The sequence below is a fragment of the Pieris napi genome, chromosome 14 (genome assembly GCF_905475465.1).
Source record: "Pieris napi chromosome 14, ilPieNapi1.2, whole genome shotgun sequence".
Taxonomy (NCBI): Eukaryota; Metazoa; Arthropoda; class Insecta; order Lepidoptera; family Pieridae; genus Pieris; species Pieris napi.
Genome location: NC_062247.1, coordinates 7192281 through 7206156, shown reverse-complemented (window position 1 = coordinate 7206156; position 13876 = coordinate 7192281). Strand labels below are relative to the sequence as shown.

Here is a 13876-nt window from a genome sequence, read left to right as displayed (position 1 = left end):
ATTATAAAAGCGCAAGTAAAACTGCAAACTTTCGTAAATCTCCAAAAAATATTTTCTTTCTGTGAAACTTGCTCCAGGGCCTTTACTGTATCTTACTGATTTCCTAAAATAAATAGAGACTTCCTAGCTAGGGAGCTGGTGAGAAAAATATCTAAAATATGATTTCCTCATGTAGCAGACTTAATAGCGATAATATGCGATGCGTTGTCAATTGACATCCCCTTAAATTGTAAAAAAAAACAACAGGTACTATATCATTTGCTCTTGTCTGCTTTAAAGACTGATGTTAAGAAACCTTGTCAAAATGAAAAATAGCAGACATCTAGGACTCTCGTCTTTTCAAGTTATGAATTTTAAAGATTTATAATTTAAACAGATATACATGACATGCACGCTTTTCAGACCTGCAGTGTTCGTTTAAAACCCCTGCGAAAGGCCGCAGAAAAATAGTCTGCCACCATCGTAGCGCTGCCTTTTCTATTAAGAGCGCTTTAAGTGTCGATAAACGTATGCTATGTCATTTGATCATATCTGCCTCTGACTGATTATATTGTATATAAAAAAAAACATAAACGTTGTAGACGACACCCAGGCCACTGATATTCCAAAAGCAGACCATTTGAGTGTTTTTTTTATGGCTCTGGCACGGTTTGTGCATTAGCTAGCGTCAAGTATAAGATTTTTACAATTCGTGCTTGCCTTCGAAATTCGGCCGTGTCCTCCATGGCACTCGCCCGGTACCGCACAACCGTCCCAAAGGCCGAGAACAATTTTTTTTTATTTTTTTTTTATTTATTAGGCTTACGACATCACACATAATACTTAATCTACTAATTATTTTACAAAAACTTACATCTAAAATGTGTGACAATTAACGTTAACACAAGTTTCACAAACAAAAAATAGAAATTTAAAAAATACAATTAAAACATAATATACAAGGTGTTAAGGATTTTGTAGAACTCAGATGCCATATCATTAACATCATTATGAGCGCGTAGGCTATCATTCCAATCAATGGTTTTCAGATCCCCTATAATAGACACATAGTCAGCTTTTTAAAAATTTAGTTAAGTGTTACCTCTCGTTCGCAAAAAAGATATTTTAGAATATTTAATACTTAACAATAAACTAGGATGATTCGCGTATATTTTACTTAACGAGTCGGAGGGGGCTGATACATTAATACTAGACATATTACTTAATACTAAATACAAGAAACGATCATCACTATTACCTATACTATTACATTGCTTTGGGCTATTCATAGACATAAAATCAATAAAGGCAAAGCCAAGTGTATTGTTATAATTACAAGGTGTTATAAAAACTTCATTATTTAGCGATCTCCAATTAATGAACCCTAGATTGACATCATCACTTAAGATTAAAGCTCTGTCGACGCTGTCTAAAAAATGTGTCAAAGTCCCAATCTTAACAGGAGGAGGCAGGTATACTTCACATATTGAAAGTTTCTTTATTATTTTATTAATATTTATATGTAAGGTGACCCTTTAAATTAAATTAAAACTTGCCCTCGAACCGGGAATCGAACCCGATACCACTCAACTTGCTGCCACTTAATAAGACCGCTAGGCTATGAGGCCCTCCATTTGAGTGTTTATTTATTTATTTTTTTTACTTTTTCATGTTTTTTTTCGGATCAGAATTCATAATATGTTCGCAGGTGAATATAAATGTCAAAATAACAACAAAAAATAGTTATAGGTACTACGTAAACGTAAAAAATAGTACTAATCTTATTAATTAACCATAATACTTTTCCTCGTAATAGCGGACTTCAACGAACTGTAATGGTTAAGGTCAGTAAGTAAAATGGCTGCCATTTTTTTTGGATTCAGGGGGTTTTAATATCAATAAATGGACCAAACTACGGCTACGACAAATTATTTAGTAGATTTTATTTTACATCTACCTCCTGTGATAATGCAGAGACTTTCCTTCTTATGTCCGAACTATAATACCTATCAATACGAAATACGAGCAACTCATACATAAATGCTCGTAAAGTTTTCGAGCGATCGTTTCGCGCGATCCCAAGGTGGCGACATCAGCGCTACGGAAATTGAGAGAACTACACCGTCGGGATCGGTATCGTAGTCACTATTGGAAGTAACAGAGTACGGGACCAGGTCTGCAGTGGTCCTAGACTTGGTGAAGTATCGGGTAATGCTTTCTTATAAATGATAAAAAAAAATTTACGTATGAAGGTGCATAATTTTCTGTGAAGACATGGGCCACGGCCCCTTTAGTCCGTACGAAGGTCTTGGGTCTGTAATTCGCTTTTTATACGCTTCATATTAGCTTCACCTGTATGTATGTAACCGACTCCTTCGGACTCGATTTTGACCCACTTTAAACGGACAGATTTTATTCAAATTTTGCGCACCTGTCAAAGATCGATGACAATTTAACTTTTAACTAAAAAATAAATAATAGTTTAAAAAAACTAAAAAACACGCTTTTAAAGCACATCAAACTGAAAAGTGAATAATAATTTCCAATTTCCTTATCTATATATTAAATAAATAATTATTTATTAGCATATTATATTTTAAGAAATCGGCGACGTGCGACAAAGTTCTTGTATGTTTCATAGTCATCTAGATTACGGAGATGCTTCGAATAAAGGCTAAAGTGGCTGGTGGCGTGTAAATGTTTGATAGTTTGCCTATTAACCCGTATCACCTCGACGTCCGCCGTTCCACAACTGAGCGTTACTCAAGGCAGGCGGAAAGCGGCTTTGTGGGACCAGCTGCCCACTGAAGTATTTCCGAACCAATTCGACTTAGGGTCCTTCAAGAAAAGAGCGTACCAATTCTTAAAAGGCACTCGCGAGCCCTCTGGCATTGAAAGTGTCCATGGGCGGTATCACTTAACATCAGGTGAGCCTCCTGCCCGTTTGCCCCCTGTTCTATAAAAAAAAACGCGTACTACTAATGGTCATATACGAGATTGTTAAATGATCACTGTTATGAACTTATAGTTCTGTATTAGTAGTAATATTTAGTCGAGACTTGCGCTAATTATGAGTCCTGCCCTGCGATTCTGTAACTCACTTTTCGAACTCACACAGCGGTTTTCGCATCGGCGGTCGCTCTCAAATCAGTCGTGAAGCAGTTTTTTTATAATTTGGCATTCTGAAAAGGTGGGAGCTTGTAGTTTATTGTTTATCAGGATGTCAAATCATAAAATGACTGCGTCACAATGAGTTCGAAAAGTGAGTTACAGAATTGCAGAACTATACGTGATATAACGTTTTGGATATAACCTTTAGTGTAAATTAAAATTTTGAAACATCGTGGAACCAGGAATCAAGTTTATCATATTGGTAGGTATTTTTTTAAGGCCTAGTGTCTACAAAGAGTTATCTCATAGTAAGATCTTTATAACGCCACTGGATGATGAATCTATTCACGTGGTGTAAAAAGCAGACACGGGTAGGTGATTGAACATCTGTTTCAGGAATTCGCTGTTCTTATTAAAACATTTATGTTAAATTGTGATAATATGATACGGATGCCAGATTTTGTGACGATTCGTCATTCAAATGTAAAAGATTAGGCTTCCAAACGAAAGGAAAATAAAACTATAGTACTGAGATTATCACTTACAGGTGAATTTTTTAAACCAGTTTAGTAATGTTGTTTTAACAAATAAAGTAACAAACCTTATACAACTTATATGAATAGTGTAGAATAAAAGTCATATTTTTTTTTCTTTTTTTGACTGTTCACACCAATTGACCGAGTCCCATGCTAAGCTGGTGAAGCTTGTTATGGGTACTAGGCAACGGATATACATACATATTTAAATACCCAAGACTTAAGCACAATACCAAATGCTCATCACATCGATGTTCGTCTCAGCCGGGGATCGAACCCGGGACCCATGGATTCACAGTCAGGGGAACCACTAGACCAATGAGTCGTCATATAGTCGTCGTTTATATTATCGTAATGGCTTAGTATATCTTCGTATTTCTCCCTAATCATTTCAGACTTCCCATTTTCAAATAAAACGAAAAATACTCTTGGAATAATATAATTATATCACATTCCTCGATACTGTACACGTAGACAAGCACTTATTAATATGTATAAATAAATTCATATTCTATGAGGTGGAGTCCCATTCGATAAGATATGCGGGCTGAAGACCTGGAGAACTACGACGAGCTAATACACGAAACGTTTGCCCAGCGCGAAAGTACGACTGGACACTTGACTTTAGGGCGGATAAAGCGTCCGGTGCGCAGGCGCCGCTGTCCACCTTATGAGGGCTCAGTTGGAGGCTTTTAACACTATTGATACTAGTATTATTTGTGTTTCGTCGCGAATTTTCATAGTAATTTTTCTCCTGTCGCTGTCTTAGTCTTCGCCCGTGTGCGTTTGTGTTTCCGCTCGGTGGGACTTCACTCTCCGTTGGGGTGACGACTTTTGATACGTCGTCTGGCAGTGGACATGACTTATTCAACTGAAAAAACCAAAGATAGTTTTAATGAATAATATTTTCCTCTCATTCATAAAAACTAAATGTTTAACTACATTAAATCACTGGTTTGACTATTTTCTAATTTGACAGCAAAATACCAATAATTGTTAAACAGATTAGGGAGCGTTCAAGTATTACGTCACGCAATTTTTGGAGATTATTGACCCCCCCCCCCATTTAACGCGCCGTAACGTTTTTCTCTACCCAAGTATAGTAAAACGTTTCGTGACCACCTAGTGACTCTTTATACCTAAAAGTTACCATTATGGTGTAAAGTACTGGAAGGTCGAAAATAATATTAACAATAACGGCTTAATTCAATCCCCGCCCCGCATCGTAACGTTGTAAAAAAGGACACCCCCCCTCCCCAAATTCGTTACGTAATACTTGAACGCTCCTTTACTGACACACACGGGTCAACGACAACAGTGATTATTTACTTTTGTACACAATATTACCCACAAATTGTCTATGCTTGAAGACGTAATGCATTTTCGAGGATTCCTACAAAAAATTTATACGTTTACGTATTATTATTTTTGAGAACTTTGCTTACTTGACAAGAGGAAGGGTAAAGGGCAGTAAATCTGCTTACGTAATACTTGAAAGGGTTTTCAAGTAAAGGGAATTTCTCACCTGTAACTGTAAATGCTTCTTAGGTCGTCTATACTTTCTTCTCTTGACTTCTCCGTTGGGTCCTATTACTATATCTTTTTCGCTAAGCTTTCTCTTCATAGGCCTAATAACAGGCCCAAACAATGGGTTTAACTGATTTGGCAGTGAAAAGCGTGAGTTCAGTCTTCCATTTTGTCTATACACATTCATATTCGACGTGAAGGGCTTAGAGTGAGAGTTCATAAGGAACGGGTTGTTCTTCCCTTGAAAGTCCTTCAGGGGTGGTATTATTACATCTAACGTTCCTCTACTAGAGGTCTCGTCTCCAGAAGACTCTTCTGGCATTAAACTAATTGGTACACGGTCCATGTGTTGGAGGGACATAATTTTGGAATGTTCTATGATATTTTTTGTGGATAACTTCGACACTTCCAGGTTCATGGTAGCTAGTTTGGCCGAGTGAGTGATCGTACAATCCTTATTGGGCTCATCTTTGGGTATTTGGTCTAGCTGAGGCAGTCGATCGGCTGTTTCACAAGTTGACTTAGCTTCATTCGATTCTGATAGGACTTCTGACAGTTTTTCTAAATGATCTTTGGTGTCGGATTTTGTTTCCGTTGAAGTACAAATTGGTGAGGGCTGGTCATCCCGTTCACATGTCTTTGCTGATTCATAGGAACTGGTTGAGTCGTTTTCAGAATTGGAGTTAAGATTTTCATGAAACCGCTTTCCCATCATCAGATTTAGCCAATGACCATCAACAGGTACGATCATATTATGCTGGTTATTTTTATAGGAACTCTTTTCATTGTTGCTACTAGAGGGTAGGGAACTGAAAACAAAAAATGTTATTAGTACTAATAAGAATATTAAACAGACAACAAAACTATACATATAGAAATATTGTGATTGGTTTAACCATACTAATAAAACAAATGATTACTTAGGCACAAAGGGAAGGTCTCTATTTATCTGTTACGCGGGCAAAATCAATAGATTTCAATTTCTTAAATTTGTTATTAAAATGTGGAATTCCTTATGTTAAAGACCATTAGATACTTGTGATTCAATATTTATTATATGTTAAATGTTAATTGTCTTACCAATCTTCTAGAGATGTGACAGTTTGCGGTGATGGGGGTCGGGGCAGAAACCGTAATTTTGGAGCATATTCACGAACCATGTCATCCGTTAATGGAACGCCTTTTTGAACCTATTGAATATTTAAAATTAATTAATTCGATTTTTACTATCCAATATGGTAACCAATTTTGTAAAAAATTTATAATAGTATAAAAATAATTATGAAATTATTTAAATTAACAGATATTAGATTAGTTCTTTAGATAAATCAGTGTAACATGACTCAGTTTTCATAATATACTTTTGTAGCTAGATTAATTTATATAATAGATCTGAACAGATACGTTTTTGTGAAAGTATTACATTAATTAGTACACAAAAAAATATCTCTATGGTACCTCTTCGTATGTGTTTATTGTTTCAATCATTTGGAACAAATAAGAAAATTGTGGAACATATTAGGTTTATATTAATATTTGAATAAAGAACAAACCTGTTCCAGCGCAGAGAGCTGTAGCGGCGGCGGCGGCGGTCTGCGCAATCTCAGGCCCCAAATCGTAGCGCGCTTCTTCATCTCCCGACCACACTTAAAACGCTTACGAGAGGACGTTAGGGCCGTTAGAATACGCTCTCTTCTCTCGTTGACTGGCGTCCGCCACATCTGAAAAATTTAATTATTCACTACAAAAATAATAAAGTTGAAAATTAATTAATGAAATGTATTCCTGATAGACAAGCCATGTATATAGAGATTTTGGGTGCCTAAAATCGCACAAAACCATATAATACAAAATAAAAATCACCTATTCAGAGTTTAAATACATAGCAGACTTGTCGCGAATGCCAAATAGACATTTATGACACCAGAGAGGAAATATTTAAATAAATGTCAAGAAAACTTATGACAATTGTACATTACACAAAAATAGATACAATTAAAATTTTATTATTTTGACGTTTGATGTTTAAATTTGCTACTACACGGGGCAATGCAAAAAAAAATCAAATTAAAGCAAAATCGTGGGATTCAGTTTGGCGTAGTAGTTTCGAATCTTTCCTCTACATACAAAGTAAAATTGACGGCAACTTTACTGCGTAATTTTTAATTAGTATAATTTTTGTTTTAGTTTTTAAATCTATCGATTATATACGTATTCACGTACAACATACGGCCGTGTCCATGATAGAACCGTACGAATGTTTTATAAGCTATTGCATAGATATTATCGCGGGCTTTGAGCGCGGCGACCGAATCAAGAAATTCCGTAACGAAAAAAACCTAACACACGACGACGGCAATTACGCGTTAGAGCGGGACAGAACGCATACTGCGCATTCCCATCTCTCTCTATCACGTCACGTGATCGTCACGAGATCGGTGACGTAAGACGTGAGCGCGGCCGGTACGCGTTAGAGTGAAACAGACTATATAGGCGTTTTAGTCTGAGTCTGGTAGATTGAAATAATATCAAAGAAAAACCTTGAATTATATAAATTTATAATATTTCTGATTCGACAGCTTCAGACGTGAGTCAGATTATGGTTTTATAAAGATTACAAATTCTACTAATCTGAGTTCCAAATCATGTAATGCCGTAATCAAATAGGTAATTAAAGAAACCTATACTGTTTCTTGATTTTTTTTTCTAATAGATGATTAGCATACACCAGTCTTAGGCATGCCAGTTTCCACACTATATTTCCTTCACCATACTAGCAAATGTTTAATCAGCTAGAGAAAAGATTACTCCGCTGTGGTTCGAACCTACGGCTTCAAATTGAGATTTACCAACATTTTTATTAGACAGTCCACAGATTAATTTAATAGTTTAATTACGTAAAGTTACCTTCTCTGGAAGCTGCAAAGCATGCCAATTGTCCATGATATACGGCATGATGACTGTATCCAGGTCGAAGTAATTAGGCGCGTTGTAGGCGGTGAGGTTGTAAAGGGCCAAATGCGCCAAGTCTAACCAGCATAACTCCAAACGACGAAGAAACTCAGTGCCGCCATTGCAATTTGCACACGCGAATATGTACAGCCTGAAATTTAAAAAAAAATGAGACATCAGTCTACGCTTTCATTGTAAGCAGTGTTATCCGTGTCTATATTATAAAGAGAATATTCTGATATGTTGGTAACAAATCAATAACTACTGGACCGATTTCAACTATATTACCAATAGACTTCTTTAAAGAAAAATTTATTTTCTGACTAAATACAGCCTTTTTCAATACAAAATATTTGTGTTAACAAGGCAAAAGTATTTAATATTTTCATTGTTAATTGTAGTAGTAGTTTAATAAGTAATTTGGCTAGTTTGGAATGTTCAATGTCTGAGAGAGTTTGTCTCATTAAAAAACATATTATTGTTGATGTGTGTATATTCTTTTTTTGGCTTGCATAATACAATAATAGTAATCGCAATTGCTATGAGCAGTAGAATTTAAATCGTTAACTACTGATAAACCAGTATTGATAAAGAAATTTGTCCCCAAAGGGTATGCAATTTTTGACATTTATCGATAATGACGGATAAATATCATAATTATTTCATAACTTTAAAATAAATCAGTGGCGCTACAACCTCTTTAGGTCTGGGCCTCAGATTTCTGAATCTGAGGAGAAGATCAGCCTCCACTTTTTTAGGTCTAAGGCAAGCTGGTTCCTCATGATGTTTTCCTTCACCGTTCGAGCAAATGTTAAATGCGCACATAGAAAGAAAGTCCATTGGTGCACGGCCGGGGATCGAACCTACGCCCTCAGGGATGAGAGTCGCACGCGGAAGCCACTAGGCCAACACTGCTCCATATCAAATTTCATATCTTTAATAAGTAAAAAATTGTAACTTACTTATCACCTGCATATAAAGGATACTGTAAACTTGAAACGCATCTTTGGTGAAACCAACGGGAGCATCGGCAGCATAATAACATCTAAAAAAAAGTATACATAATTTTTTAAATTATATTTACAAATATAGAATTTTCAATTTAATATATAAAATTCTCATGTCACGGTGTTTATAATTAAACTCCTCCGAAATGGCTCGACCGATTTTCGTGAAATTTTTTGTGCATATAGGTTAGGTCTGCGAATCGGACATCTATTTTTCATCCCCCAAAATTTTATTTTTAGGCAAATTTTTTATGTTTTTATTTTTTTATGATGCAGCATACACAACCCTTAATTTTCACCCCTCTACGATCAACCCCTTTTTTATTATAGTAGATACTAGTTATTTTTCTTAAACTAAAAAAATGTTTCCTAGAAATAATATACATGGCAAAATGTTTGCCGGGTCAGTCGGTATTAAATAAAATACTTGCCTGAGCTAACCAATCACTTTTTTCTACACAGTAGCAGTGTCCCTCGCTTTGGTCTTTACCCGCGTCTGACGCAGCTGACGAAGTTGTTGATGCGGTCTGTAAGGAAATAAGATGGATCACATTTTAATAATGTACACACAATTTTTTACCTACTACAAACATTACCATAAATAAATAATTACTTACATAAAAGAGAAAAATATGAATACATGAGCATGGGTTGATATTACAAGAGAAAAAAAAATAGATAAAAAGTAAAAAAATTGGAATCACGGGTTGCAATTAAATGATTTTAATTCTAAATTTAACAAATAAATTGAGAGATTTACGGTAAAGAGATTAAGTTTTTCTTTAACTAACCAAATTTGTAAACCAATTAATGTAAAAATTAGGTCCGACTTCAGATCTTTTAAAGGCAAGTTTCGTTTATTCAAACTCAAAATATCTTTATTCATGTAGGTAAAACAAGTACACTTATGAATTGTCAGAAAGAAGTTAAATTAATTGTAAATTTTCATTTACTACCAGTTCGCAAGTCAAGGGCGTAGAGCGGGTAAGAAACTTTCCGCCACTCTTTTTAAACGCCAAGTATTGTCATACAAATTGTTTGAACTAGAGCAAATATCAATCCCAAGGATTAAAATCATTTAAGTATTCCTCAAATTTATAAAAAGCTTTTTTGATTAATTTTCATTTAACGAGGGCTTTGAATTTATTTAGTGATAATTCTCTAATTTCGCTTGGGAGTTTGTTGTAAAAACGAATACAATTTCCATATAAGGAGTGGTTTATCTATTGGAGCCTGGTTGGTCGAACACTCAAATTAGTTCTATTTCGCGTATTATACTTGTGAAAGTCACCATTTGTTTTAAAATCGTTTACTTACATCGCAAGGTGGAGTTAATTCCTGCTGCTGCCGCCGTTGTTGCCCGCCCTTGAACCGGAATAGGTCAGTTCTCTTGCTCGCGCGATTCTCGGCTGCGGCTACGCGGTACCGTTGGTCTACGCAGCGCTTGCAGTGCCATGATGCACCTGAACATAAGTTTGCTTAGTTTAAGCAATGTTGGGCACTTTCAATCATGAGGTTGTGAGTTTCAACATTTTAATAACTGTACGCCAACATATTTTCTTGTTAACCATTAACATGTATAATGAATGTTAACATTATAAAGAATCCCAATAAATCATCGTCGAGTCTAGCAATACATTATCAAAGATTCTAAATTAAGAAGGAAACCTTTTTCAACAAATTGATATTATTTAAACTTAACTGTACTAATGTTTTGAATGATACTGAGGCAGTTTTTCACAACCTTTTCAGTGCTGTGCCCCACCTTACCCTTTCTTAATTCATTTTTTATACAAACTTAAGAAACTAAAATGATAGATTTACGAAGAATATATCAGGAAAATGTTAACCAAAGACAATAAGTAAATTTTAAAAACTGAATTCCAAATAATTTTTGAATAGCCCCCCATTAACAATTAATTGCACCCCTGACGGGCGTGGGCCCATGTTGGGAAACAATGGTCTTAGGTAACTGATATACATAATGCATAATATGACATTCCTTGGAACAAAGAAATAATAATTTTCCCATACATGACTATAGAATGAACTCTCTGAGATTGTTGGCATGCCATCTTCACTGAATTATTTTTATTTATCTCAAATAGTATACATTTTACTCACCATTGATCCAAGCATCAACAGGCGGCGTGTGGCACTTAGCATGATAACCCCTGCCACACATATCGCAGGCAATAATTGCATTCGTTGCGGGACTAGAGGCCAGGCCCTCTCTCCGTTTGCACACGACGCACATAATCCTACCATCGTCAGCTGGTGGGGCGCTAAGCAATTTGAGTGTGGCGACCGGCGCCCACGCATGAGTCCCATCCCCAAATTTGACCAGACATCTAGCAACCCCCGTTCCCACTTCACAAGAATCATTGTCATTACTAGTGCTCAGCTCTACTATTGTTCCTGTGAACAAATTGGTTGATCTACATACCAGTACGAAAATTAATCATCCGTGGCTAATGGCTATAGTTTTTAAACTATTAATGAGTAAGGCAAAAAGAGCTTAAAAATAATGAATAGATAAAGTTCTTTTTTAGAAACTAAGATTTTCAAGAAATAATAAATCCAAACTTCAACACTTGTTCTAAGTCTTTCTTAACTCATTGTTGGTTTTTCCTCATTGATTGTTTTAGTAATAGTTTACACAGAAACATAACATACTCACACACACCTGTAAGGCACTCTTGCTTCAATAAGAACAGATTTAGTTATTATTTTAATTAGATTATCTTTTAATTGTTTAAGTATGTGAATTCCTAGGCTATGTTATTGATAATTTTATATACAGTAGCAGGTTCAAAGTACATGCCTATAAACTATCTGTGTGGCGTTGGTTAGAATGACATGGCTTCAAGAACTTTAAGAAGACATGGCTTAAAGAGAACAAGATGACAACAACAGATGTTTCTACATAATTTACCCCAACAATGTATTATTTCTCTTAGCAAGATGATAATTTTTTATAGCAATAGACTTTCCAATACAAATTCTACTATGCTATATAATAATCTACTACTACTATAAGTAAAATATTTTCTGTATTATTTACATGTTTCGATGTCAATAGCAAAACATATTTAAGTAAGTCATACCTAAATAATATCTCCCATCCTTGTTTGGGACAAGGACATCATCTCCACAATGGAATGGATTTATAATACTCTTTTCAGTATTAGTTGTAGAGTCTGGCATTGCATCCTGTGTTTCTTCCTCTTTTTTCTCATTCTTTTTGTCTGGACTCGGTGGTATTGTTTTGTCAAAGTTGCTCAACAGGGCATCGATCAAGGACAGTTGTGTTGACACCTCTTTGAAAAAGATGAGATATATTGCTTAAGTAGATTAAAAATAGATGCCTATCTAAAAAATATGATTACATTTAAGAGATTATAAATTTCTGTTACATTGTATATATTATTATTAGGTTAGTTTGTGGTTAATTTTGTAGGTTCAATGCTGAGAAAACAAGATACATGTATTTATAATAATCACTCATAATCAAAATAGAGTATTTTACTAGGAGTTTGTGAATGATGTGTAGCAATATGAAATGAGTTTTGAAAATTTGAGCAGATTTAGATTTTTAATATTGAATTCTTAGGAAAGAATATATTTCTTTAAAATAAATACAGAATAATCCAGTATAATAATATATACTTACATTAAAATAAATATCCAGTTGCATGCAATAAACAAAAACACTAGTTATTAATTCTAATGCAAATATTTTTTGATATGAAAATAAAGCTATACAGGATCAAAAATGTATTAAAACCAAAAATGGGTAGAGGTCCCAGAACATTTAAATTAAAAGGCAATCACTATAAGACAAGGTATATTATATTAAGATTATTTTTATTTTATAGTCCAAAATTTCATTAACTACCTACTTGTATGTACATGGAACCCATGTACAAAGAGATGCAATAGTACCAGTCAGATTTCACGAAATTACATGGAGCAAATAAAAATTATAGCTTATGAGATTCATACACTCAAACTGATCTGTTTAGTAGAAATACTTTTTGTACTCAATAATCTTAATTCCCAAAACACGATGAGAGATTAAGCCCATTACAGAATTTTGGATCGTCTAATGCAACGACTACAAACTGATATTCGGATTTATTGTCTAGGTTAAAGAAAGACGTTTTTTCAGTGTATTTTATACTCATAACTAGAAATTGAAACATAAGTTCACTCGTACGTGTAGTTTTCGATCTAAAACAGGTAACAATTAAAACCAATATAGTGAAGTTGGACTTACCAGCATTAATATCCATTTCCACACTTAAAAGTACGAAAAAGGTAGAATAAATAAACGTCTAACACAATTCTAAATTCATTTTAGGTAACAAACACTACACGCATTGGCGCTACTGCGGCCATTAGAGTAGTCAAACGTCGAGTAATTTTCCCGCGGTTAAAATACTTGAAACACAACTTAACATGAATGAATATAACAATATAAAATAAACATTTTGGAGTCAACACAATAAATTATTTTTGTTAAGTAAACAAAATTAGTTTTTTTTATCAATTTGTGTAATTTATCTAAAATACTAGGACTGATTCTTGGATTTCTAGGGGCAGGAGAACTAAATTTTAATAGACTACAGAAGGTTTAATTTAATACAGTGAAGAGTTAAGTTTAATGTTTTTGGTATAGAATAGAACCACAGTAGCTAAAAAGTCGCAAATTATACTTGCCATAATCAATTGACAGAGACATAATCCAGTTAGTAGTTAGTA

The 13876-nt window shown here is 34.6% G+C and overlaps 1 protein-coding gene across 2 annotated transcripts; it reads right to left on the bottom strand.

Annotated features, from left to right (window-relative positions):
* Window positions 1–4049: 4049 nt before the first annotated feature.
* On the bottom strand, window positions 4050–13744 carry LOC125056027 (polycomb protein Pcl). Of its 2 annotated transcripts, none has more exons than XM_047658841.1 (11): window positions 13392–13744; window positions 12220–12432; window positions 11237–11530; window positions 10430–10575; window positions 9544–9639; window positions 9068–9150; window positions 8061–8256; window positions 6707–6874; window positions 6234–6343; window positions 5158–5962; window positions 4050–4497 (listed from the first exon to the last, which is right to left on the bottom strand). In XM_047658841.1, the coding sequence occupies exons 1-11, from the start codon at window positions 13405–13407 to the stop codon at window positions 4138–4140; spliced, it is 2487 nt and encodes an 828-aa protein (XP_047514797.1). In that variant the 5' UTR covers window positions 13408–13744; the 3' UTR covers window positions 4050–4137. The 2 variants fall into 2 exon arrangements, with proteins under 2 accessions (XP_047514797.1, XP_047514796.1); XM_047658840.1 differs by having other exon boundaries at window positions 5152–5962; window positions 13392–13743.
* Window positions 13745–13876: the final 132 nt, after the last annotated feature.